This window comes from Aspergillus candidus, assembly GCF_002847045.1.
Source record: "Aspergillus candidus strain CBS 102.13 unplaced genomic scaffold BDW47scaffold_36, whole genome shotgun sequence".
Taxonomy (NCBI): Eukaryota; Fungi; Ascomycota; class Eurotiomycetes; order Eurotiales; family Aspergillaceae; genus Aspergillus; species Aspergillus candidus.
The window spans coordinates 152,182-176,873 of NW_020194041.1; the positions used below are offsets into that span (position 1 = coordinate 152,182).

The 24,692-nt window shown below is 50.7% G+C and overlaps 7 protein-coding genes and 2 non-coding genes across 9 annotated transcripts; 3 read left to right on the forward strand and 6 right to left on the reverse strand.

Annotated features, from left to right (window-relative positions):
- The first annotated feature begins 3,142 nt into the window (after window positions 1-3,142).
- On the forward strand, window positions 3,143-3,216 carry BDW47DRAFT_t107. The gene has a single exon. It is a non-coding gene; the product is annotated as a tRNA-Ile (tRNA).
- A 487-nt stretch (window positions 3,217-3,703) lies between these two features.
- BDW47DRAFT_t108 lies at window positions 3,704-3,777 on the reverse strand. Its single transcript has one exon. It is a non-coding gene; the product is annotated as a tRNA-Ile (tRNA).
- Window positions 3,778-4,496: 719 nt separating this feature from the next.
- Window positions 4,497-6,424, reverse strand: rtt106 (putative negative regulator of DNA transposition (Rtt106)). Its single transcript, XM_024819205.1, has 4 exons — window positions 6,122-6,424; window positions 5,669-6,031; window positions 5,212-5,568; window positions 4,497-5,154 (listed from the first exon to the last, which is right to left on the reverse strand). The coding sequence occupies exons 1-4, from the start codon at window positions 6,246-6,248 to the stop codon at window positions 4,574-4,576; spliced, it is 1,428 nt and encodes a 475-aa protein (XP_024670368.1). The 5' UTR covers window positions 6,249-6,424; the 3' UTR covers window positions 4,497-4,573.
- A 186-nt stretch (window positions 6,425-6,610) lies between these two features.
- On the reverse strand, window positions 6,611-8,058 carry BDW47DRAFT_51538 (mitochondrial 54S ribosomal protein uL24m). Its single transcript, XM_024819206.1, has 2 exons — window positions 7,450-8,058; window positions 6,611-7,379 (listed from the first exon to the last, which is right to left on the reverse strand). Exons 1-2 carry the CDS (start codon window positions 7,864-7,866, stop codon window positions 6,750-6,752), a joined length of 1,047 nt encoding a protein of 348 aa, XP_024670369.1. The 5' UTR covers window positions 7,867-8,058; the 3' UTR covers window positions 6,611-6,749.
- A 3,797-nt stretch (window positions 8,059-11,855) lies between these two features.
- rho1 (Rho family GTPase RHO1) lies at window positions 11,856-12,756 on the forward strand (the record flags this gene model as incomplete). The annotated part of the gene is made up of 5 exons (XM_024816696.1): window positions 11,856-11,923; window positions 12,001-12,028; window positions 12,157-12,354; window positions 12,412-12,546; window positions 12,601-12,756. The coding sequence occupies 5 exons, from the start codon at window positions 11,856-11,858 to the stop codon at window positions 12,754-12,756; spliced, it is 585 nt and encodes a 194-aa protein (XP_024670370.1).
- Window positions 12,757-14,777: 2,021 nt separating this feature from the next.
- Window positions 14,778-17,449, reverse strand: BDW47DRAFT_51592 (uncharacterized protein). Its single transcript, XM_024819207.1, has 5 exons — window positions 17,198-17,449; window positions 17,048-17,141; window positions 15,716-16,988; window positions 15,622-15,653; window positions 14,778-15,565 (listed from the first exon to the last, which is right to left on the reverse strand). The coding sequence occupies exons 1-5, from the start codon at window positions 17,437-17,439 to the stop codon at window positions 14,813-14,815; spliced, it is 2,394 nt and encodes a 797-aa protein (XP_024670371.1). The 5' UTR covers window positions 17,440-17,449; the 3' UTR covers window positions 14,778-14,812.
- Window positions 17,450-17,703: 254 nt separating this feature from the next.
- BDW47DRAFT_51598 (glycosyltransferase family protein) lies at window positions 17,704-18,838 on the reverse strand. Its single transcript, XM_024819208.1, has 2 exons — window positions 18,548-18,838; window positions 17,704-18,472 (listed from the first exon to the last, which is right to left on the reverse strand). The coding sequence occupies exons 1-2, from the start codon at window positions 18,629-18,631 to the stop codon at window positions 17,717-17,719; spliced, it is 840 nt and encodes a 279-aa protein (XP_024670372.1). The 5' UTR covers window positions 18,632-18,838; the 3' UTR covers window positions 17,704-17,716.
- A 60-nt stretch (window positions 18,839-18,898) lies between these two features.
- BDW47DRAFT_132819 (uncharacterized protein) lies at window positions 18,899-21,763 on the forward strand (the record flags this gene model as incomplete). The annotated part of the gene is made up of 3 exons (XM_024817665.1): window positions 18,899-19,192; window positions 19,258-20,091; window positions 20,153-21,763. Exons 1-3 carry the CDS (start codon window positions 19,067-19,069, stop codon window positions 21,761-21,763), a joined length of 2,571 nt encoding a protein of 856 aa, XP_024670373.1. The 5' UTR covers window positions 18,899-19,066.
- Window positions 21,764-22,511: 748 nt separating this feature from the next.
- Window positions 22,512-24,572, reverse strand: BDW47DRAFT_127328 (sugar porter family MFS transporter; the record flags this gene model as incomplete). The annotated part of the gene is made up of 7 exons (XM_024816697.1): window positions 22,512-22,675; window positions 22,804-22,877; window positions 22,964-23,438; window positions 23,497-24,005; window positions 24,076-24,300; window positions 24,351-24,427; window positions 24,477-24,572. The coding sequence occupies 7 exons, from the start codon at window positions 24,570-24,572 to the stop codon at window positions 22,512-22,514; spliced, it is 1,620 nt and encodes a 539-aa protein (XP_024670374.1).
- Between the last annotated feature and the right edge of the window lie 120 nt (window positions 24,573-24,692).

Consider the following 24,692-nt stretch of genomic DNA (forward strand, 5'->3'; position numbering starts at 1 on the left):
TTGATCAGTCAGGTGTTTGAATGGGACAATGGGTCGGGCGACTCGATCAACGGCTTCGCGCGTGCAAGGCTAGCCTAGGGAGGTTGGCACCGTCAGCGAAAAGAACGATGGGGCGGGGGTGTATGATTGAATTCGAGTTCGGAGAGTCTCACAGAAGGCTGCTGAATTATCAGGAGAAACCATTCATTCACGAAACCAATGATTCCAGGGTCACGGGGCGAGAAGAGCGATCGGAACGGAGCCTGCGGGCGGCCAACTAGTGTAGTCGCACAGGTCCAATTGAGATGTCGAGTAGCCTCGAGAGGGGGGGGGAGTTGGAAATCGTCGATAGAGCGAGTTCTTCCGGGTACAGACAGTCGGGGCTGCAGGCTGACAGATTCGGGGGAACACTAGATGTAAAGGAGGTGGATGACCGATCCGAATGAATCTCGGGATCCAGTGAGGATAGGAATAATCAGGTATTAGAGAACCCAAGGGAAGAGGAAAAAGAAGAAAGTAAAGGGGGGAGAGGAAGAAAAAGGAAAAACCTGCTCCCAGGTGCTAACCAACTGCGTGGCAGTACGATGGAACGCACTGAGCAGCAGCGGTTTGGATTGAGACGGGGGGACCAAGAAGGGAGGGAGAGGGGGATGGGGGAGAGAGAAAGGGAAGGGAAAAATGGGGGTGATGAATGGATGAGGAGTGGGTAATCAGGTAGTCAGGTTAAGTGGTGGACTAGCCAGGAATACACCCCAATGAACATGGACCTCTTATTTGACGAGTGAGAGAAAAGGGAAAGATGAGGCGGAGAGGGAAAGGGAAGGGAAAAAACTGGATGGAGCTGAAAGGGAGAGAAGAGGAAGAGAGAGAGAGAGAGAGAGAGAGAGAGAGAGAGAAAGAGGGAGAGGAAGAGATTGGATGATGATTCCCGAAAGGAAAAGGGTCGAACGGGCTCTGTCACTGGTCGGGTCCGTATTCTAGGCTTAGCCGGACGACTAACTAGTAGTGGCAGTAGACTTTACTCCGTCCTTTCCGTACTCAACAGTACTTGATGTTATAAATTATAATATGGATGGATATTGATATATTCACTGGCCTGATCACCATGTTCAATCAGTTCAGTCACTCTCGAGTCATCAATATCCAGTCTCCAAGTCTTGGTCGACAATTATTCCAGTTCCAGTCCCAGTTCCAGACTCCAGTCGCATCCCGTCATCTCAACGGTACGGTAAGTATGGTATCTACTCGGTATTCCATTGTGGGTATGGTATACCACCGTTCATTATCACTATGGGACATTACTGGTATTAATTTGATGGTTTTATTATTAGCAGTATTAATACGGGATCATCTATTTTGATCAGGAGACCACCCAGAGCCACCACCACCAGAGTCAGTACCTACCTAGTAACAATTCACCATGTCAAGCAATACCATACTCCCTCATCTTCCATTTCACATCTCAATCATAAGAATTGATTCATTAAAGATTCCTGTCTTCTTGACAAAAAGTCCAAAACAAGAAACACAAACAAAAAAAAACTTTAAAAGAAACCGGAAATCGGGATTCCGCCGTCCACAGCGACCGCTTTAACCTCCCTGGCTTTAGCGGCGCCTCCTTAGCGCCGGAGCTGCTAAGCGGCAAGCTCAAGACGGCCCTGTGAATTGTCTTTTAAATGGGTGATCCAGACGATACATAAAAGCCAATCTCGAGTCTGGAGATTCTGCCGTGGATAATCACAATGTGTAAGGGATCGCCATCACACGGATCCTGCTAAAGATCGTATAGGGTTACTACGGTTACTCGAGGGTATCATTTCTGCCTTTGTCGGTTTCAATAGAGCCGACTCCTAATGACTGGGAGGGTGCGCTGCCCCCTGTGGTTTCTATTATTGGCCTGGCCGCCTGGATGAGCCACAGGTAAGCTTGGTCTGGTCTTGTATTGTAATTAACAACCCTATCTATTCGAGTGGATCGGGGTATCCGGTACGCGGAGTATACTAGACTCAACACAACTAACTATACAGAGGTACGGGGGAAGGCCGGGGGAAATGGCAAAAGGAGGCCCTAAACTTTCTGTATATTACAATCGAAAGCTCCATTGGAAATACAAGTTTCCAGCCGACAACGACCTTCACGGTATCGTTAGGTATACTCCATTTGCCTAGGTCGAAAGACCGACAGGGGAGCCAATCCAGCCGAGCGATGATTTGCGCTCTGCAAGCTCCTCCATGATTCCCTTCTACCAATGACCGCCCTCCGTCTTAGCTGTCAATCCAGCGGCTAAAAAAACCACGCCCAATGCTGGCGATGGATTCCGTCTTGCCGGCGGTGTGTGTGCCCCAGTTCTGTGACATGTGCCATCCATCGTCTGATAGCGCGTCAGTTAATCGACTCGATTGTATTGGCTTTGTATGATACTACGCGGTATGTCGTGACAATAGTAATAAAGATAAAGGCAACTGTCATATTACCCACCTAGATATTCCTCAACAGGGGTGGAGGGAGGTATCAACCTTTCAATTCTCTCGATTGGTCGATCGCGGACCGTTGATGGCGGCGATTTCAGGGGAAGCTGCCGCCCCATCGATACACTACCTAACTAACCTTACACTACCTGAGGTAGCCGAACTGCGGCTTCGGCCGTCCGGGCCTCTTGTGTGGATGTGTCGGTCGAGTAAAAGCCAAGTATGGCTGCTCCTTTTGCGCTGGAGGAAAGTTCAAGCCTCGAGGAGGGGTATGCATCGTACCACTGATTGATAATGGCACTGCAGGTAAACCAGTTCGTTTGAACCCTTTTGAATGGTCAATCGGGTAGCGTTAGTCCTACATAAGTATTCCGTAGTGGCAACTTGGGAAGGGATTACTGCTAGACGGTCCACCCCTGGGTTGTAATTGAGTTGTCTAGTGTGTGTTCCCCGCGACAACAGGGTTGTCTGTCGTCCAACGTGGCGAGAGTTTGGCCTATGTTTAAATGGGACTCGGGTTCCTCTCTTCGTCACACACAGGCTATGTCTTGGTCGTCAAATGAGATGCTGGAGGTAATCTCTTACAGAGTACTTATAGGTACTACCAGCTAACACTCAACCAATGATCCTTTTCAAAAATCAACACACGCGGATCCAGTCCTCATACGTCTACATCCGTCCATCATACATCAACTGGTCCCTTAACTCAGTTGGTTAGAGTGTGGAGCTAATAACTCCAAAGTCGTGAGTTCGAGCCTCACAGGGACCACTTCTTTTTTTGCTTTTCATTTTCTTTTCAGCCAACTAATTGACTATCGGCTAATTAGATATTTTTTAAGTTATCTCGGCAAGGGACGTAGGTCTCCGAAAGTAACCAGAGCAGAAGAAAAGGCGGTGGAAATTAAGTCGCCCAATAAGCAGCAGTGGATTGGAACTCTGCATTTAGTTGAACTTACCAGTGGCCTCGGGTACAGATAGTAAAACGCTGTGCTCCGCAGATGCCAATGAGTTTATTTATCTGCTTGCCGTAATGCACTCCAGGTGGATTGTTACATGGTAATAGGTAATGTACTGTAGTTCGTATGTACCTGGCAGACGTGGCTGGTGCTCGTGGCACGTCATGTCATCAGCAGGAAACAAAAAGTAAACATTCACCCAACCACCAGATCAGGGTCAGAATCAGTATTTATTTGTTTCCTGCCACCGGAGGATGATAACAAAAAGATCAATTTCCATTGAAATGGCCAAAAAAGAAGTGGTCCCTGTGAGGCTCGAACTCACGACTTTGGAGTTATTAGCTCCACACTCTAACCAACTGAGTTAAGGGACCAGTTGTTGAAGGAGGCTTGCTTCTTCTGCTACTTGACTGGAGACATAATCTTTCACCCAACTATTCATGTGTCGACCATGAAGTTAGAGGGGTACTCTGTATACCTCTGTGTGCTACCAACCGAGGCTTATATTCCATACATATAGTTAAATCTGATAATTGGCTAGCGTAGTGAAGATATAAGTTCCATCCTGTCCCAAGTGGCACTTTTTGCGCAATCATCCTTGTGTAATAAAATACAACGTGGTGGTTCTACAGGTTATGGCTCGGAAATATATACATTCACGTCATTGAGCAGTACCAGATAAATGGGCACCCAACAGCTGAGTAGACGTCCGATCCTGCAAAAGCCAGATAATTGAGAAACACACACACACACATAGAAAGAGAGCAAAACAATCAAAATGGATAGGGCGTATAACAGACCAGACACCCAGCTACACATAGACGACGGAAAGAAGCACAAAAGCAGAATGCAAGCCCTGAGCAAGCTACTCCTATCAAAAGACATTCTTACCTGGTTAAGTTACTGCTCATACCGCTACCTTTGCTTTACGATCAAGGTCAAGGCCTTCGAGTGCCGCTAGTTCGACAGTCAAGGTTGGTTGTAGTATCTCGTGCGACGGCCTTTTCTATATGCCGTGGGACAGAGGTAGATCACCCGGCATACCACCTAGCAATGTAGCAGCATAGAGAAATACGGGTCCGAAATTGAAAGTAACACATATATCCTGACTGTAGCGAGTCTATCGGCAGTAGCCGTGAATGGATTTCAGAACATGTATATAGTACCGTCTCATAGCTGCTCCTCTTTGACGTCTTCAGCCTCGCTTCCAAGTTCATTGGTGACAAGATCTGGATCGCCGTCTTCGTCGTCATCATCGTCGTCCTCACCCTGACCATCTTCATCGTCATCGTCATCCTCACTACTGGAGCCGCTACCGTCGGTATCGGACTCGCTCCCAGGATCATAATCCTCCTCGTCTTCGTCCTCCTGGTCCTCCAGCTCGCGTTGGGCCTTTTGCAACTCGCTCTCTTCTTCTTCCGCGGCGCCGCCCTCCGTTTTGACCGCTTCTTCGTCTGCCTTGTTGGGGTTGACGTTGTATTTCTTGGCGCGGCGTGCCTCTGCGAGACTGGAGTCCTGTAGGCCGTGCTTTCTGATATAGGCGTCGATGCCGCTGAAGTTGGCCTGGTCGATCATGGAGAACTCGAACTCGAGCGGTTCATCGCCTGTGATGGGGCGGGCCATGACGTTTAGGTTGAATGTCCGCTGGAGGACAGACGTGTAGGATATCGAATCGACGGTTTCAAAGGCAAAGAAGAGCAGTGGCTTCTTGAACCCGAACATGATCCCCGTCGGCAGGAGGAATAGATAACCTGATTGACACGGTCAGTCAATCCTCAACCAAACAAGTGGAAGAGAATGAAGCCTACCTTCTTTACTGCCGCGGAAGGCCTTAACATGGTAGGCCTTTTCGCCCTTCCGGTGCGCTTCCGGCATGGCGCTGACGAACTCCCTCTCGTCCGGACGCACGACCTTCGTCTGCGATAGATGATCATCCAGTATCTGTCGCACCATCTTCTCCGCTGTCTCGCCTTCGCCGTTCCCGATCTGCTGCCCGGAGCCCGTAAACGCCGCCTTGGCGGGCCCGTCGTTGACCGTGAATACCATGCATTCCGGGACGAGTTCCCCCTGTGGAGGCGTGTTGATACCGTCGCCGTATTGCGGGATAATGCAGAAATTGAACTGTCGCTGATTCTTCTCAGGCACAGGGAGACACACTACATGTTCTGACGACACCGTTAGTAACCACAAATCGCGACTAGACAAGAGCAGAGAGAGAGAGGGAAGAGAGAGAGAGAGAGAGAGAGAGAGGAAAGCGCAACTCACGAATCCTATGCATCGGAATCCCAAACTCCACCTCCTTCGAAGCCTGGTTCCTAGCGCGAAGAATCCCGCTCCCGGCGGTAACCTCCAGCGTCAGCTTCTTGCGCTGCGGAATCGCGAACGACACATCCTGCATGTAGAACTGTAGCGGCGCCGACGACTTGACATCCATGCTGGACTGAGCCGTTCCCGTGACGTCTCCATTCTGCAGCTTTCGTTTCTTTGCGGCGGGACTGTCGGTGGCGGCAGCGGCGGCTGTCTCGACGGCGGGCTGAACGACGATGGGCGCACTCGCTGTCCTGGCCTGCAGGCTGGAGGTGTATCGCGCAATGTCTTCGAAGAGCGGTTTATACTGTGGGGTGGCGCCTGTAGGACGGGAGAAAGAAAGTTAGATTAGGGCCGTTGTCTTGTCTCCCTGTCGCGTTTGATGGGGTGTTGTTCGATAGGTATACGCACCGATCGCATCGTAGACTCGTTTCCTCAGGTTCGGTTCCGCGGCGAAGGCGTCTTCAATGGAGGGGATGACGGTGTTGGGAACATGGCGGCGGTTCGCGGCGGATGAATTGATGGTGGCGAATGCCATGCTGGGAGGATTGGGAGAAAGCCAACTCGAAACAATTGGGAAGAGGAATTAGAGACACAAAGAAAATAGAAACCCCCGAGTAGAATGATGGGAGGGGAATGGAGGAGGGAGGTGGAAGGAGGAAAATCTGGGGTGCGGGAACTGATGGGATGGGATGGGAGTTTGCGCAGCTCGCCTGGCAGTGTTGGAAAATCCAATTAAAAATGAAATAAAATAAACAAAGTCTAGTATTGGAGGATCAATGCTTTGACTATCCTTTCTAATTTACCTACAGAGGTTTATATAGGTGCAGGCGCCTAAATCAAGAAATGAAACCCTCCAACCTAAAGTGCAGCCCAAACAATTCTGAAAATAATTCTTATTGATCTTATCGATCTTAATACAGTCATGATCTATGCTACAAGGATACAATTGTATACAGAAAAAAAAAACATCGCGGAACAAATTCAAATGAAAAGTTGGCTCGAACCCATTTCCCCAGCACCGCAACCAGGTGCTAACCTACGCGGACTTGCGCTCCTGCAAGAATTTCTCGACAAACCCAGCCGTCTGGTCATCCATGATCAGATTCCCATTGGCATCCCTTCTCGCAGCCAAGCGGGCCTGTTTCTTCGCCTGGAGCATGGCTATGAGCTCACCCTTGGGCGTCAACAAAGACCTGCTTTGAAGATATTCCTTTCTGTAGTCCTCCATCTTCTTCGCCTCCACGAACTCGGGGTCGTGTCTCGTACGGTATTTCGAGAACTTGTTGCGGAGCTCATCCAGGACGCTGGGCGGGAACGGAGCGCTGTGCAGCGACGGCAGCCAGCTCGGCGTCTCGACCTCCATGCGGAGCGTGTCGCTCTCCTCGTCCTTGAATTTCGGCGCCTCGCTGCGGGGCCAGGGGATCTCGATGTTCTCTCCTGCGATGTACCGCGTGTGTCGGGGGGTCTCTGTGCCCTGTTCGCGCTCCAGGAAAGGTTCTCCGCCGTAGACGTGCTCGACTAGGACATCGCGTGTCTGGCCCGTGGCGGGATCGTCGAGGGCGACGACGAGTTTGACGTTGTCCATGGAGATCGGGAGGTTCATCGTGTTGTAGGGTTTGTTGTTTCCGTGTTGTTCGTTGAGCCACTTGGGGAAGTGCACGTCGGTCTGTAGACGTAGAGTTGTCAGTAAAGCCACCAGGTAGTAATCATGAGGAACCGCAATCGGGATACCGCACCATATTGACATCCTTGACCATGACAGTCTCATTGGTAACATCAACCCGGACCACCTCATTGATTTTACCCTGGTCCCTACCCTTGATGATACACACCCGGTCTCCAGCAGCGATGTTGACATATTTCCGGCGGAGGTGCTTAGGGATAACCGGCGGGTTCAGCGCCTGCGGGCTGAGCGCACCAAACTGCTTCCCATCGAAGCCGGCATCACGCTGAGGGGCGAGGGGGCCTCGCATCCAATCCTCACGGCGTCGCTCTCTCTCGGCGCGGACGTTGTCCAGCTCCAACCGGTTGTAGGCAAACCGCTGTCTGAGGGAGTCTTTGAGGTCTTCACGCTCGGCATTCTTGGAGGCTCGGATCGCCTTCCGTTGGGCTTGATTCCGAGCCAGGGCCGTCCTTCGAATAACTTTCTGCATTTTGAACCAAGCGCGTGCCGACAATGGCTTGACGATGTCGCAAGATTTGGTCCCTTCCGGTCCGTCATGGATGCTCGGGAGGGAAAATTGCGGCCGGAGTCACGTGTGGGCTTTGCACCCGTGGGCCAATCAGACGCTGCGTTGACTCTCCTACATTTCCCAGGCCAAAACCAGCATTATGCTGTGTCCAAGACTTTAGTTACGTTGTTGGTTTGAGCTGATGAATATAATATGATAGGGCCATCCAAGGCTCTTCATTTATTTATATGGGATTTTATTTTTTACTTTTCTTGAACATAGCGGCCGTATTGACAAACATACTGCCTCTCCGCACTTCCGATATAGCGAACGGACTGTTGGTCTTCGGCTCCGAGGTTGCGGAGTAGATCAGACCACAACGTAAAGACACGTCTCGATCAGCCCCAGATCTAACTAGCGGTAGGAATAACTAAATCCCGGAGAGGTGTTGCTGCCTAGGTATCCCTTCCGGAGCATTTGGGGATGACTCACGGACCATATCACGCGCGTAGTCCGTGCTTTGACGATGTTCGGTTTCAGTGGCAAGATACACATACCTGAAATTTTTGCCACAGTTCTGAGGAACGGCAGACAATTCGCCAAACGCGCTCAGAATTGGGGCTTGAGACAGGGAAGCTGACAGAAATGGACCAATCCTGGAGCTGTGTTGAGCGAGCCCTCAGCTTCCAGCCAAGCAGCAGAACACGAAACAAAAAGCCTTGTTGCGCCCGGGTGCCACAAGGCTGCTGCTTTACTCAGTACCGGAGACGCAGATCCCATGGGCGTTCTGTGTTCCGGGCGTTGTCCTTGCGTTCGATGAGGCCAGACTCGTTGGGATAACCGATCGGCTGGGGGGCGTTGAGCGTTGACTGGAGGGGGTAGAGGATCTGCCGGCCGTAAGCAATGGGCGGATCGCTGGACACATCACTAGATGCGTCGATCAGATATCAGCCTTCGTTAGCTGCTGCGGCAGGCGTGTTACAAGGACACGCAAGGCCAAGGCACGACCCAATCCGCGAATGGGATTTTGCTATGTGTTGGCCGAGAAGATAACCATGCGTAGTAATCGAGACACAGGTTGCACGTAATTGCGTCAGGGACAGGGGAGAGAGGAGGGGGGTGTCGTTGTCGTCGGTTCGTAGCTCTGGTTCTTTCCACACGCTGTCAAAACATAGGTGGGAACTCATGTGCCATGCTCTCTATCGGTACTCTGTACATCCACAGTATACGCCTTCGGAATAGAGTGAGCATTGGAAAAAGCAAGCTAGAATGTCGGTCAGAGCGGGCCAGTAGCAGATTGACCAACCAGATGGGTTGAGAGGCAGACCGACGACGAAGCCGACTGTGGCCGCGGAGTCGTGCCTCCTAGGCAGAGGGGTGGGACGCGGTGAAAGGCAGCTGCAGGGAGCCCACCTGCTTGGCTGAGGCAGTTTCCGTAAGGTTTCGTGTGAGCAGGCTCAGTCTTGTGGGAACGTGTGCCTTGTTGGTCCGGGGAGGATATGTCGGAGCATCGCATCATCCCCTTCCATACGATGATGCCCTTGTGGAGTGCCATGCAATGTCCAATTGGGGTTTACCTGCAGAGGAGGGCCAATTGCAGCCGATGACGTTTATTATTTCGCTTTCGTCTGTTTTCTTTTTCTTTTCCTTTCTTTTCCCTTTTCATTTTCTTGCTTCCTTTTGGTTTTTTTCTCTTTCATTTCTATCTCCTTTCCTTGGCTGAGACCAACAGAGTAAGGAACGGACTCCGGGGGGCTGTGGCAGTCCCCGCACCGCCACACATTTGTGGCAGTGTGCCAGTGACCCTAGTACGAGCTTCATTTCCTTTAGCCCCGTAGCCATTGCTGGCACAGGATCCAAGCCACAATACGGTGACGCTTTGGCGCTTACAGTACTGAATCCTGTAGATCTGAGCCACTTGATGGGGAAACCCGGTCGGAGAGGATCATGAATTTCCTCGGATGAATCGAACAGGAAGTCGAGTTCTCCGGACCAGGGGGACTTAAACCCAGAGGATGCGAGCGTTTTTAGCCATCTCGTTTACCTGGGACAGTGGATGGTCTTGGATCTTGGATCTTGTCGAAAAGAGGCAACCCGGAGTGAATATCATCATCGTGGTGGATGTCGGGTGGCACAGACAGCAGGAATGGTCCATCTGATTTCACAGCCGGGCCTCGAGGAGAGGACCTGATAGTTGGATATGAATGATGCAATACTTGGTATCAGGTATGTTGTTAATTAGTAGTAGTTGCAGTAGCAAGACCTGATTTTGTCGCATTCTTGAGATACCTCTATATGATGTCTTGAGCCTCATTTGCTTCCAAGTACCATTCCGTGTCCATGGGCTTCTAGACTATGGGATAACGATGGTAAACTAACGGACGGTATCACTGGGCCAAGGAATTTACATCGTCAATATTGATTGTTTACAACGGTACTAAATAGGTACTGTTCGGTACCAGGTGACCTAGCCAGATAACTTACCTAGACTTCAGGGGCCAGATGCTTTGCCCATTGTGGGTTAATTAGAAATATCGAACCCTATGATGTATGTGTGTGGTATTTCAAACGGTGGATGAAAACAATTGAAATTAAATGTCCATTCTGGATCCCAAGTGGACCAGCTGTCTTTAAGCAGAAGAAAAAAGGCTCCAGAGAATGGAATGAAAATGTCATTGGGCCATGGGTCGGAAGAGGGCATCCATGATATGATAATCATCGAGACCGGTATGGAGGTTGTCGTCAGTCGTCACATTTCGGTTACGCGTATGTATTCTTGAGCCTAATTGAATATTCAGTAAGGGTAGATACGGTATTGAAATGATAGGAGTGGTTTGGGTACGGAGTACTCCGTATACCGTACTACGGAGTAGATATCGTTCCGAGTCTTCAGCCACGGTGGCTTTAACTGCGGAAGAGCAGGATCGCCGATTAGGCACCTCAATAATCAGTAAGTCAAATACACATCAATACCGAACGGTCCTGTCACAAAACCAAGGAGATGCTCTCTTCTTTCTTATATTAGTTGATAAACCAGACCAAAGTTGAAAGAGAAAGGAAATAGAACGAAAGAAAAGAAAGGAAAACAACAAAAGAAAAAAATAGAAAAAAATAAGAAGATTCCAGGACGACAATGAAATGGAAATAAAGACCAGACTCCTTTACCACATCAAATCATAATAATAATACGGTTTCAAATGGCTACCTAAGTTCACTAACCATCTTAGTCCGAGCCTTAGTCAAGAACAGACGGAAGACAATGCCTCATCAACTCACCTGTCTTTCCGTGACTTCTGTCTCCTTCTCTCTCCAACAAAGCACATAGTCCAGTCCAGCCCAAGTTTCTATCCAAAGATACCCTCCTTGTTGTACCTTAGTTCAGTACTTCCTGGTAAGTCTCTCTCTCTCTCTGCCTCCCCCCTCTCTTCTTTCTCTTCTTCTCTCTGCTTTACACCATCCATCATTCCATCATCCCCGTCATCCTCTCCCCCCAAATCCATTCCCATCTTTTCCAATCTACTCTCTTCTTGTCCTATTTATTACTATTTTTTTTATTATTATTATTTATTTTTCTTTGATTCCCCTCGCTTTTTAGGGAAAACCTTCCTAATCTATTCGTCTTCTCTAATAGTTAAAGCATTTCTTTTCTCATTCTTTAATTCCATCATCTCATAATCTTGTCCCATATCTCTTTTTTCCCACCTCTCACATATTTTAATCAGCGCCGTTGCACCTGCATCGTACGTGATAACCCTTTTCCCTCGGGCGCCTGACTTGCTCCCCTTCCCACTCCAACTTCCGCCCCGTCTATCACCTTCACACTTCCACCACTTGCTCCCTTTCCATCCATCCAACCCCCCTCTTGTCATTCTTACCACACTTAGACTGTCGATTTTCTTCGGCTTGGATATATTATTTTTGACCACTCTTGACACGTCTTCGTCACCGCTAACCCTTTCCCCCTTCTAAAGATGGCCGAGATCCGCCGCAAGCTTGTTATCGTGGGTGACGGTGCCTGCGGTAAGACCTGTCTGTTGATGTAAGTCTTGTGCTCTTATCCATCTTCTTCGATGAACTGGTTTAAAGAAAAGATACTGACTGGTGGTGCTCCCATAGTGTGTTCTCCAAGGGAACTTTCCCCGAGGTTAGCTTCCACCGTCATCTCTCTCCCTCCTGACCGATTTTCTCGCTTCTTCCCCCCATATCCTGGTTTCTCGAATGCATCGATCTCGGAAATGGAAAATCTCGGTTTGACTGATAATCATCCTTCAGGTCTACGTCCCCACCGTCTTCGAGAACTACGTCGCCGATGTCGAGGTTGACAACAAGCACGTTGAACTCGCCCTGTGGGATACTGCTGGCCAGGAAGACTATGACCGTCTCCGTCCCCTCTCCTACCCTGACTCCCACGTCATCCTGATCTGCTTTGCGGTCGACTCGCCCGATTCCCTCGACAACGTCCAGGAGAAGGTAAGAGATACCGCTTCCATTCGCCATCTCGAGTTGTCAGGCTAACCTCTCCATCAGTGGATCTCCGAGGTCCTCCACTTCTGCCAAGGTCTCCCCATCATCCTGGTCGGTTGCAAGAAGGATCTTCGTTTCGACCCCAAGACCATCGAAGAGCTGCACAAGACTTCGCAGAAGCCCGTCACCCCTGAGCAGGTATGTTGATCGTGTCCCTGGCGCATCAACCACGGTCGCTAATTTCTCCAACAGGGTGAGGAGGTTCGCAAGAAGATCGGTGCCTACAAGTACCTGGAGTGCTCCGCACGAACCAACGACGGTGTCCGCGAGGTCTTCGAGGCTGCCACCCGGGCTGCCCTCCTGACCAAGAGCCATAAGAGCAAGAAGAGGACGTGCCTGATCCTGTAAACTACTCTCATTCCCCTCGGCAGAAAGACTGTTCCATACGGAGATTGTATGAGCGGATAAGCGTTTCGAATATTTGGTTGTTTCCTTTCCATCAACTCAGAAGGGGGACCTCCGTTGGCGTGTTCCAATCTGTGTCTGGGTGCGAGTGTGGATAATGGTCAATCACGGGCACATGAAGCTTTATGGGATGATCTGGCTATGCAGTTGGTCGATTTTCTGATTTTGCAGACTTTTTCTATTCCTTTTTATTTCCTTTTTTCCTTTTCCCTATTTGCCCTTGTTTCTTTTTATTCTAGGGAGGCGTTGTCTTCATAACCTTGTGGATTTTGTTCTCTTTTTTCCAGCTCTCCAATAGCGCCTACTGGGCGGTTTGATTACCATGGCTAGAGGATACCCGGTGTCCCGGCAAGACCAAACGCCCTCAGTACTCAAGGAGTGCTGACTGGAGGGAGTGACTCCGCGAGGATGAATGGTGTTATCTTTGCCTGTGTCCCGACTAGATTGGTCGATTAGATCGAGAAATTCGGGCTATGATAGAGCATCCTGTCGCCTCGCATGTTTCCCCAACAGGGTTTACTGTTTCTTTGTCTCGTCTTTCGGTTAAGAGAATGCATGAATTTGCCTTGATCCTTGAACACCCGACAGATGGCAGTCTTTGAAACTCGAAAGGAAACAAGGCAATGTCCACCCTTAAGTTATTACCATTAATACAGTCTGTTTGCTAGTATAGAACCATGCCATATATACCATTCGACTAGATCTCTACTCTTGACACTATTCCATACCTCAAGCAGACCTGTATATAGAAGTAGCCACACGAGACATTTATAACAAGGATTTAAGAAAGAGACAAGAACCGACCAGATCAGATCGGATCAGATCATGATCACCCTATTTAATAACGAGTCTATCCATTATAGTGTGCCTCGGGAAAAAGTGGACCATCACCGTAGGTGCATCCTTATAGTTAGTACTCCGTACATCTTCCGGATATATAGACTTAAATAGATTCGGAGGATCTTAGGACGTTTGTCAAGATAGAAATGTCCCTCTTCCTCCTTTGTCTTAGTGGCTGCCATACAAGCTAGGTATGTACCTACATACCTCTGCTCTGTACCTAGGTAACTACTTACTTACGTAGCCAGGTAAGTAAGTAAGATACTAGAATAGTAAGAAGCTAGGTAGTTAGTTACGTACGCATGTACTTTGATACCTCTGAACAGCAGGTACGAAGTACTAGGCAGTAGGTACCAAAAGTGCTAGGTACTACTAGGTACAAAATGAAGTGAGACCATAGTTAGTAGTCTAGATAAAGCGACCAGCTACCTACCTAACTACCTAGGTACCTATAACATATCACATCAATCATACCGCCTCCCCCTTCTCAAACGGCGTTCGTATCTTCAACAAAGAGAAAGGCTAGACCCAGACCCACGGGTATTGGTGTTATTTTAAGAATAGGGGCAAAAGGCAGATAAGTGGGGTTTTGGGGGTGGATGTCATCTCGAATTCTGACACAGGGGGAAAGAAGAGAGAGACATGTATATGGATAGTGGGTAGTAGGTACTTGGTTTAGGACCCATTAAGCCTTTTAAGTGTCGTTGGTGGAGCCGAACTATTGATTTGGATTTGGGTGGTTTGGTTTTTGGGGGCTGGATTGGATTAGACTGTTTACTTACTTACTTACTTGTCTGACTGAGATGGGTATGGATGGGTTTCGTTATACCTTTAGGTACTTAGGTTTGTATCTATGAAGGTTCATGTATATGTGCATGGATTGGGTTTGGTTGAGTGATGTTATACTTACTATACCGGGCTTACTTGGGGTTTAGTCTTGTGTATCTATCGGAGAGGCGAGGGTAGTTTAATTTTAGATGTCTCTCTTTGATATGATACAGCTGTCAATTCTGGCTCGTACTAGTATTGTGGCTTACGGCATGATGCAAACCGGTCTTGACAGAACCAGTTACCCACGAGCGGATGATTGACTGACAAAGTCAATTAATTTTAGTTAGCAGAGTCAGTCCGATTGCGACCCACCCCCAAAGTATGTCAATTATCTATTCAAACTCAATAAATTCTCAATATACCGCCTCGCGTCCAACCCCAACCCCTCAACAAGTTTTCCCGGTCCTGTGTCCGCCGCCCGGGACGACGAAGACGGCAGTCCCGGTGATGACGGCGCCCCTCCCAGGTCCCTGAAGAACCTGGTGCCGCTCCCGCTGCGACTGTGGGCCACAGCGGGGACATGGTCGCTTGATTTCCGGATGACGAACGCCTCCTGATGCTGCAGGTCTCCGTCTCTGTCGTCTGCGGTTGACAGGTCGGATTCGCTGCTCCGGCGGTTTGAGTCAGACATGCGCACCCAGATGACCCACCAGCCGCGGCTGGTTTTGCAGGTGCGTTCGGTTTCGAGAGGTCGGGCGCGCGTCTCGACGTAGGTGCTGAGCAGTCGGTGGTGGATGTTGAGGCTCTCGACGCGGGACCAGGGTGTGTGTACACTCGGGCTTGGAGGGTCGGCGGGGGAGATGCCTAGGTCGGGGATGTTGGGGATGGAGGAGCGGATTGTGAGGTTGGATGGGTCGTAGACGAGGTCGTAGATGGGTTTGTTTTTGGTGGTGAATCGGTGGTTGATGTCGGTTGTGCTTCGAGACATGGATATTCGCGACGCGGCTGTTGCTGGTGAGGTGGAGCTGTTTAGGGCTTTTTGGATGGGTGCGAGTTGGAGGTGGATGCTTTGGTAGAAGGCGTGGTCGGTGAGAGAGGGCGTCTCGGAATCGAAGAGGAATGTGTATATGAAGGGTTGGTGCTGTATTGCTTGTTAGCTTGTGATTTGAGAGATATCGCGGTATAGGGTTAACATACTATATAGATGACTGCACGTAGTTTCGTGGCAACTGGCGTGAGAATGTTGGTCAGTACTTAGATGCTGTTGTTTGATGGTGTAATGGGCTCCCACCGGTCGCATTCTGTTCTGATGGCTCTCCTAGGTGAACATGCAGGGTCCTGTGCGAGATCTCGGCTGGTTCTGACAACTCGTCTAAATCAGGACTCCCTGATGGTTTCTCCAGCCAGTCCTGGGATCCGACAAGGAATTTTCCACAACTCTTGGGTCTCGCAGTATCCCCTGGTTGGGATGCGGTTTCTGTGGACGCATCCTGGGGTTGCGCATCTGCGGACGAACCCGATTGCTTGTCCTTGCTGGGCGACCTGTCCTCTCGTTTTAAGGCCTCGACGCGAGGATGGGAGCTGGCCGCAGATGAGTTCCCCCAGGTAGAACCGTACCCAAGAGTCAGGTACTTCACAACAGTCCCCGTCCTGAGTCGCATCCAATCATTCCCTTGTTCGCTTCCCCCGGCCGAGGAGGAGCCGTCTTCACTTGCAGGGGCTTCTGCTGCGTCCTCATTATCATGAGCAGACTGAGAAGGTTGTGGTGCTCCTAATACTAGTGGAGGTGGGATGCCGGGAGAGAAACTGCGATCTGGACTTGTAACCTGGGGGTCGTTCGACGTGCCAGGCGGCAACTTTGCGTCTTTCGTGGAGGAGCGGCCCTTTTGCCTTCGCCGCTTTCGACGCCGGGGCGAGGTCGGGTCTTCGCCAATTCCGTATGCATCAACACCGTACCTATAGACCCATTCCATCCACTGGGAAACTCGGGCCAAAGTAGATCGTGAGATGGCGCCTGTTCCTGAGAAGACCACTCCGTCTGACGGACTGGGAAAGCTGTTCGAACCCAGCCACCGTCTTTCGTCGTCTGACTCGTCGGCGGTCTCCTTCGGCGCATACGAATTACCAAATCTGGAGACAACCAGATCCACAAGGCCGTCAGTCCGGCTTATAAAGTCCTCCAGAACTGCTCTTTCTCCGCTCCCCCACTCCTCCTCGCCGACTCCTACACCTAGCTCGCCACCAGCCGAGAGTTTGATCCCATTGTAGATATCGACAGCTGGATTCCCGCTGAGCAGAACATCCCAGCCCCAGGAGAATCCCCGCCAAAAATGGTCGAGAAAAGTACAGAATGTGGGCCGGCCAACGCGTTCGTACAAGGCATCAAGCGTAAAGTCGTGGTGAAGGAGGAAAAGCGAGTGTGCCCGGCGGAGTTGCTGGATCAGCAGCGACGGGGGACATATCTCTCGAGAGGAGTAGTAAAAGGCGGGAGCCTCAGGAGAATCGCGCTGAGAGGAGGGTTTCTGAGAAGCGTCCTTGTTTGGAAGTCGGGTGAGGTCGATGGACTAGGAAGATATTAGAACATGTTCTAAGCTATGAGACCGATAAACCAGGACACACTCACCGCTACTACCCACCAGTCCTTCTCCAGTTCATGCAAGACAATAAGAGACTTGCCCGTTTCCACATAGTCTATAGCTTTGCCTTGCGAGAAGTTCCTGGACGCCCGTCAGTCTTCAAACCGTAGTGCTTCCCTGGTAACGATATCCCCCACCTGGCAAAGCTCACCATGCCCTGCGCCAGACCTATCTGGCGCAACCTCTCGTTCCACTCGCCATTTACTTCTTTGTCATCGTTCGTTACTGTCGAGCTCTCGATCCGGCGCGATCTGCTGGACTTGGAGGTATAGAAGACGACCTGGTCCTGGATGGTTTCGTCGGTCGGACCGAGGCGCGGATTGTAGATCGCCAGAAATGAAAGCTGCGCAGGCTCTACCGAATTGAAAGCGTCTGGCATGGCATCGTTGAAGTGTGAGTAGGGCACTCGGGGAACGAGGGAATCTGGAGACGTTGGAGCGTTGATCATTCGGACGGCAGATGATCGCGGTGACATCACGTGGGGTTACCGCGGCTCTAGTGTTTATAGTATACGGGTATGAACTATAGAGCACAACGATGCGCCATACTACGAGGTAGTGCGGTAAATTACTTCTTGCCGCAATTTATGACGTATACGTAAAAGTGGTTTAGAAAAAAACATACACTTGTTGATTTCTGCCCGATTTGTGCTTTGCTCAGTCCACGAGCGTACCAACATATTCTGTCTTCCTCATACCCTTCCACAGTTGCTTCCCTCCCAAACCAGGCCATTGAACGAGAAACCGATCGGCAAAGGGTAATAGAATTTTCCCCGAGAGACTCAGCGTGGTAACTCTTGCCCATGATTCTACGAATATTGTGCGTAGTTGTAAGTCACTCCGTGTCGAGCTTGAGCTAGTTGGCTTTCGCCGGGACCCACAGATAGCGGCCAGGTAGTTATAAAGACGGAGAAGCCTGGCAGCTAATATGACGCACACAGCTGTGGCAGGACCATTGGTCAGAACGATGTCAGGATATGGCGAGGTGATATATGACGGGCGTGATTTCTGGTCGGGGTGAAGACCTCGTAAAACAAGCAGACATGCCCAGAAAGATTGAAGTGTAGAGAAGGGCGCAGTCAGGTACGATTGATGTACACGACGAGCGCGAGGCACGGTAACGATGGCGTACGATCCATGAGCGTCGTCTTTGGTTGTTGTATTGTATCTCTGGCCCAAGTAGTCTGTTTCGAACTCCACTGCTTTCGCGGCACTGAAGTTGTCCCCTGAGCTCACGACATATGTTCGATATGTATACTTGGAAGGATCAAGTTCCATGCGTCGTAGCATGGAGAACATCTCGGCTGTATGACCTCCACTGCCTAGGACGACTAGAAGGTGAGTGGGAGAGTCCTTGAGACGCCATTTCGGTACCGTGGTTTTGTGAGAGATTATGAGGGCACGGAAGAGAAGCTGCGTATAGCATTAGTGTTATCCATGATCAGGAATCCACATGTATCTGTTGTTGACTGGTTGCAATGCACGCACAAGGACGACTACTATAGCAGCTACACCCCCAAGAATAAGGCCCCAGCATAGGATGCTGAAGCTAGACAACAGCCAGACTGTCATTATGCCGGACGTGTCTCTGACTAGAAGAAATTGCTTTGTCTGATTGTCGCCGCAGGTTCATAGTCGGTGGTGGTTGACAAGGGGTGTTCCTGACTGGTGCTTTCAATAGGCGTGGTTGCCACCGCTAACCCTCATTTTGCAAGTATAAAGCAGTCAGAAAATAAAATAAGAAAGACAGTTTGTCTCGAAAAAGGAGAAAGAAAGAACCCCAAGGGTGACGCGACAATGAACTGATTGAATGAACTGATACTGGAAAGGACAAAGCACGTGGCCTGTGCGGTTCGGGGATTAGTCTCGTCTTTTGTCTTAACTCCTTCGCTTTTTCCTCGACAAACAATCAACAAATCCTTGAATCTCACCATCCTTTCCCCGCGTCCCCACGATTTCATTCTACATCTTCTCTTACCACACTTCCAATGTCATCCCTGATATGACATGGCTACTCTTTTTTCCAAGCGATTAAACTGCTTCTATTGCGGTCGTAGGTCCGCGCAGACGACTACAGGACCGGTTCGCAAATGGCACTGTCAGCATTGCGAAGCAGTCAACTATCTCGATGAAGTATGTCCCAAAACCTCCCAATATTTTTCCATTTTGTAGACTAACCACTGTTTATGACCATCTAGAACGGCGAAATTACAGATCCGCCCGCTGCAGAAACGAACGCCCAAGTCGACGGTTTCGGTGCGCCCGGCTCGACTTTCGAGTCATCCGATTTCTCTGGCTCTGGCGTCTTTTGCGGGCAGTGTCTTCGCAATCAACACCTGTTCACAAACGCGTTAGCTTCGTATCTTCCACCGTCGGACGATCCCGACTATTGCGCGTACGAGCGCGGATACCCCAGCTTCCGGAAGAATCTAGAGGAACGGTATCCGCAAGTATGCGCCAACTGCGAACCACGAGTAAGAGAGCGCATCCGCCAGAGCGGCTATGAGGCCAAGTCAGACCACCTTCGGCGGGTGATAGACCGGAGCAAAGCAGGAAGGGCAGCTCGACAGTCACGGACTTGGAATTGGAGAAGTCTTTTGGTTTTCGCGGGCGCTGTGGGCTACTGGACTAGCATTGCCGGGCAACTATGTTGGGATGCATGGAGTGCCCTGGCTACTGAAGAACTACACTATTCAAAAGCTCTCTCAAGTTCACCGACTGTATCAGCTTGGATCCAGCGGATCGCGCAAAACCCATTTGCACCGAGCTCCCGCGCGATTGATTTAGCACCTTATGCGCGCCTGTCGCTCGTGGCCGGCATCCTCACCCTTTGGTATAACCCGAAACTACGACTAAAAGTGGAAGGCCGAGGTGGTCGATTCGTGGGACTGGGAGAGTATTACAAGGTCCAACTCATTGTTATGGTGGTGCGCTGCGCCTTCTGGGCGATGCTCAAAGACCCCGCTTCGAGTGGCTTAGAGCCTGCTTTGCCACCGGCGCTGCATTTGTTTATGATCTTATTTACTGTGTTGGTATGTTTCATGCTTAATGGACCCGTTCTACAGCTCTTGGATGTTTGCTTACAATAGTCAGTCCGTCGCAATCTCTCGGCGCGTTGTGCAATACGATACTCGCCCATTAGTGACTTGGTCCGAACTCGATTCTGCCCCGACCCCAAAACGAGACGCAGAGACGACTCCTGTGCCAAATACTGCGAACAAGCAAGTCTTTGGAACTCCAAGTGAAGGATTTCAGACTGCGCCGCGTTTTCCAATCGAAAAGCTGGCTACCCCCAGACAAACACCCCTGCCAAGTCTTGCAACAGATATATCCATCCCAACTCCCCCGCCCGAAGATGATATGGACTGGACTCCTTCGGTACAGCATAACATCCGGCCGACGGTGAGCGTTCACCAGCGGGACCAACCATCCGTACTCGACGGACCCATGCCTTTCTACGGGTCAATCCCTGCCGCACCAGAGCCTCCGGCATGGACTTTGCGTAACAGGTCAAAGCACAAGAAGCCTCTTGAAGAGGTCGTCGAGCCGAACCCCTTCCATCGCACACCGGCGACGCAGGCGTCTAGGCCGTGGCAGCGGGGCGCCGATCGCTCGGAAAATGTGTTTGCGCCCCCGAAGTTCTTCCCCATGAGCGACCACGCTTCCTCGACCGGCCTCGAGAGCTTGTTTGATCGAACCTTTACCATCAAGTCACCGGAGGACGAAGAAGACAGCAATTGGAAACGACAACAGAAGCAGCAGCAGCGGACATCGAACGCGAAACAACGCCTGTATCCTGACTTCCAGGGGGCATTCGTGTTCCAATACCTCCGCATAGGACTCTTACTGGCGTCTCTCTTTGCTTGGGTTCTGTCGCAATATGAGCATCTTTCGGTTACTGGAAACTACATCGAGGTGGCTTCTTTGGGAAGCGCGAGCCTGATCGCAGGCTTCGGGTTACTGGAAGTATTGAAGCAACCGATCGTGCAGTGGAACGGCATGGAGATTCTCGTCTATCTTGCCGAACTTTCAGCTGCCGTCCACTTGGGTGGAAACCTGCCGCATGTCTCTCTGGAAAGGCAGTACTTCGATAGATATGGAAAGCTGCTTTTAATATTCATGGCCGTCCAGGAGGCATTGGGACTGCTTGCTCTTTATCAAGCCGCGCAGACCCATAGCTCCACAACCCAAGAAAATCGGTCGAAAGCATCGCAGCCCAACCGGCATGAATCCTTTGACGATTCACCCGGGACCCCTCGACCAAAACAGATAGCAGGCCGCCCAGAATTCGGATCATTTACATCCCAGACCTCAGCAGCACCGCCCCTGTCCTTCTCCTCCACCGCAGCCGGGTCGAGCTTCCAAACACAGCCGCCCGAGCCAAGGTACCAGATTGGACGTCCGTCCTACGACGGACCCTTCGATAAAGGCCATGGTTTCAGCCTGAGCAGCTTGAAAGGCGATGACTCGGACGCGTACGACCCGTTGGAGCACGACTCGGACACGGAAACGACGGCAACGACAGCCACCGACAGTACGATCCGCAATATTCGCTATGGCGGGAGCACCGCCGGGTTGGATACTCCGTTTTTCTCCCCCAGGCGCAGCGACCTGGGTCCTGGGATTGGGGGGCTCAGTCTCGATGATAAGCCTTCTATGGGCCGGGTGACGCGAAGTCAGACGAAAGGACGGCTTCGCAGATGACGACGTATCACAATCCTTTCAGTTTTATTTCCTATCAACTTTGTAACTCAGTTTTCATCCTTTTTGGTTTTCTTTTTTCTTTTCTTTTTTTTTTTTGGTGTTTGGCATTATAGCCCACCGTGGCCTTCTGTCCTTTTCTGCACTGCACTGCACAACAGGCGTCCGGCTATTCAGCTACATACACAACAGGGGTACTTCCCCAAACCCGCTTATATTTTTGATTTGTTCTTGTTTATATGCATGGGGAGATCAGCGGGATGGTTAAACTTGCATTTTCATTCTGATATCATTTTTTAGCTTTATTACTTTTGTTACTTTGATTGCAGAGATACTCCTGTACTTATGATGTGTGCCTTGATAGCGGAATATACGATTCACGAAGTGATGTTAGTCATATTGATTGAATCAGATACTGCGTAACCTATAGTGCTAGCTACTGCTTTATAGCTTATTCGACACTAGAGGATTCCAAGGTATGCTCAAGATAGCATGGAACAAACAAGAAAAGTTTGTGGACTCAAGCTAGTCCTCCTACAAACTACACCAGTCAAAGAAGCGCCAATACTAATAAGCCATATAGCAAGTGATGAACAGAGACAGAAATTGCAACTATCCCACAAACTCCGATGACTTATCAAACAGGAACAAGAAACGAACTCGCAGATAACAAGGTATCTCCATAACAAGACCCCGAAGACCAGATCAAACCAGACGGAACATCCAAAAAAGAGAAAGGGAGAGAGACAAACTACACCCGCTCAATGTGGACCTCGTCGGCGCCCTCTTTGCTATCTCTGCCTCGGGAATGGGCCCGTTGCTCGCCGCTCTGCGAGGCTGTTCGTTCGACATCGCTTGTTTTGGCATCTGGGGCGGTGACGCCGAAGAGTTCGTCCATTTTTTCGAGGGAGAGACCTGTTCATTCATTAGCTTTGTTTTGTTTTGTGCGATGTGTTTGTTGGGGGGTGTTGTGATGCCATAGGTCGATAGGAATGGTGTAGATGATGATATATGCGTGGACTTTATAGGAAAAGAAAGCATACCTTTGGTCTCCGGGACGAAAAAGAAGACGAAGACGCCCATGGACAGACAGAAGCAAGAGAAGATGATATATGTCCTGTGCAAATAATAATCAGCAATGACCCTCGCAATCAAGAACACCAGAGTGAATAGATCCAGCAGGACAAGATAGAAGCAACTCACCCATAACCACTGGCCCCAACAGTCGAAATCATAACGGGGACACTCCTCGCAACCACAAAATTAAACAACCACTGCGTAGCAGCCGCAAACGAAACATTCAGACCCCTCAGCCGTGCCGTCGGAATCTCCGAGACATAGATCCAGCAGACCGGCCCCCAGCCGAACTGGAAGCTCGCCGCAAACAGGAAGATGCAGACGAGGGCGACGTAGCCGGCGGGAATGACAGGCTCGCCTTCGACGGGCGGGGCGATGCGGATGTACAGGCCGATGTAGAGCATGGAGAGGCCCTGCGCGGCGGAGGTCCAGAGCAGAGAGCGACGGCGGCCGAGGGAGTCGGCGACGAAGACGAGGAAGACGGCGCAGGCGACTACCTTGACGATACCGTAGACGCCTGTGGCGAAAAGGCCTGTGGCTTGGCCTGTGACGCCGAGGTTCTTGAAGATGAGGGGGGCGTAGTAGTTGATTGCGTTTGTTCCTTTGTGTGCGAGGTTAGTAGGGGTTGATGGAGTGGTGTGAGAGGGAGGATGTGGCACCTGTCATCTGTTGGCAGACCATGAGGAAGATGCTGAGCAAAACACGGTTGCGGTTCCCGGTGATGAGGAACATCTCCTTCATCAGGTCCCAGAAGCTGGAGCCGCCGATGAGCTGGCGCTCGGATTCCAGCTGGTTCGCGATGTCCTGGAATTCGGCATCGACGTATGGGTGGGTTGGGGGTAGGTTGCGCACGCGCGAGAGCGTGGAGCGGGCTTCTTCCCAGCGGTCCTGCTTGGCTAGCCACCGCGGCGACTCGTTGCAGAGCAGCATGCCGATCAGCAGGAGCACCGCTGGGAGGCCCTGCATTGCCAGGGGTACCAGGTATTGCGCCGCGTTGTGGATATTTTGGGACGAGCCGTAGTTGATCCAGAACGCGAGCATGATGCCCAGCGTGATAAAGAGCTGGTAGAGGCCTGTGAGGCCGCCGCGGATGGCGCGAGGGGAATTCTCTGATACGTAGAGCGGGTTGACCATGGAAGCGATGCCGACTCCGAAGCCAGTGACGAGTCTAAGCAAGTCTCACGACTGTGTTAGAGTCTATCTCCACATATTGTAGAGTAGGGAGAATCTGTGCCTACCGCCCGATATACATGGCTTCTAAATGCCCACTGGCGGCGACCTGCATGATGACCCCAACGATGGCGAAGATCGACGCAGTAATCAAGCCAATCTTGCGACCATATTTGTCTGCGATGACCGAGGCGACGAGGGCGCCGAAGAAGCACCCGGCTTGGAGGGTGGAGACAATATTTGCACTCAGATTGGCCTCGCCTACGGAGTCGAGTCCGTTCAGACCATATTTACTGATCTCGTTAGAATAGCGAATGATGATTATGAGAGGGTTAACGCGTACGCTTTGAACGGGTCCATGGTGAGAACACCGCCGATGATACCAGTCTCCATGCCGAAAAGCATCCCCCCGAAACACGCCTACGAGCTGTGAGATTGCGTTTGTACCGCAGGAACGAGTGCGACTGACCGAGCAAGCCAGCATGTATACTCGCCATCCGTAGATCTCTGGGGGATCCGATCGCATCGCCTCATTGTGGACGAGCTTCCGTAGGAGCACCGACATGTTGGTAGTATGTGGCCCCGAGCTCCAGCTTAAAAAAAAAAAAAAAAAAGATAGACGTTCAAGCAGGCAGGATGTATATTAGTCCAGGTAGATGTCAGTCAGAAGCAGTCCAGCTGCTGA

What these genes read in the sequence shown, in the direction of transcription:
- rtt106 (XM_024819205.1), bottom strand. Translation starts at nt 6,248, where the DNA reads ATGGCATTCGCCACCATCAATTCATCCGCCGCGAACCGCCGCCATGTT. An exon ending in GATTCCGATGCATAGGATTC is followed by an intron (nt 5,569 to 5,668) that starts GTGAGTTGCGCT and finishes CGGTGTCGTCAG; the next exon opens with AACATGTAGTGTGTCTCCCT. An exon ending in CTTCCGCGGCAGTAAAGAAG is followed by an intron (nt 5,155 to 5,211) that starts GTAGGCTTCATT and finishes CGTGTCAATCAG; the next exon opens with GTTATCTATTCCTCCTGCCG.
- BDW47DRAFT_51538 (XM_024819206.1), bottom strand. Translation starts at nt 7,866, where the DNA reads ATGCAGAAAGTTATTCGAAGGACGGCCCTGGCTCGGAATCAAGCCCAA. An exon ending in TGGTCAAGGATGTCAATATG is followed by an intron (nt 7,380 to 7,449) that starts GTGCGGTATCCC and finishes CTACGTCTACAG; the next exon opens with ACCGACGTGCACTTCCCCAA.
- BDW47DRAFT_51592 (XM_024819207.1), bottom strand. Translation starts at nt 17,439, where the DNA reads ATGCCAGACGCTTTCAATTCGGTAGAGCCTGCGCAGCTTTCATTTCTG. An exon ending in GGCATGGTGAGCTTTGCCAG is followed by an intron (nt 17,142 to 17,197) that starts GTGGGGGATATC and finishes ACGGGCGTCCAG; the next exon opens with GAACTTCTCGCAAGGCAAAG. An exon ending in AGGACTGGTGGGTAGTAGCG is followed by an intron (nt 16,989 to 17,047) that starts GTGAGTGTGTCC and finishes ATATCTTCCTAG; the next exon opens with TCCATCGACCTCACCCGACT.
- BDW47DRAFT_51598 (XM_024819208.1), bottom strand. Translation starts at nt 18,631, where the DNA reads ATGACAGTCTGGCTGTTGTCTAGCTTCAGCATCCTATGCTGGGGCCTT. An exon ending in CTGCTATAGTAGTCGTCCTT is followed by an intron (nt 18,473 to 18,547) that starts GTGCGTGCATTG and finishes TGCTATACGCAG; the next exon opens with CTTCTCTTCCGTGCCCTCAT.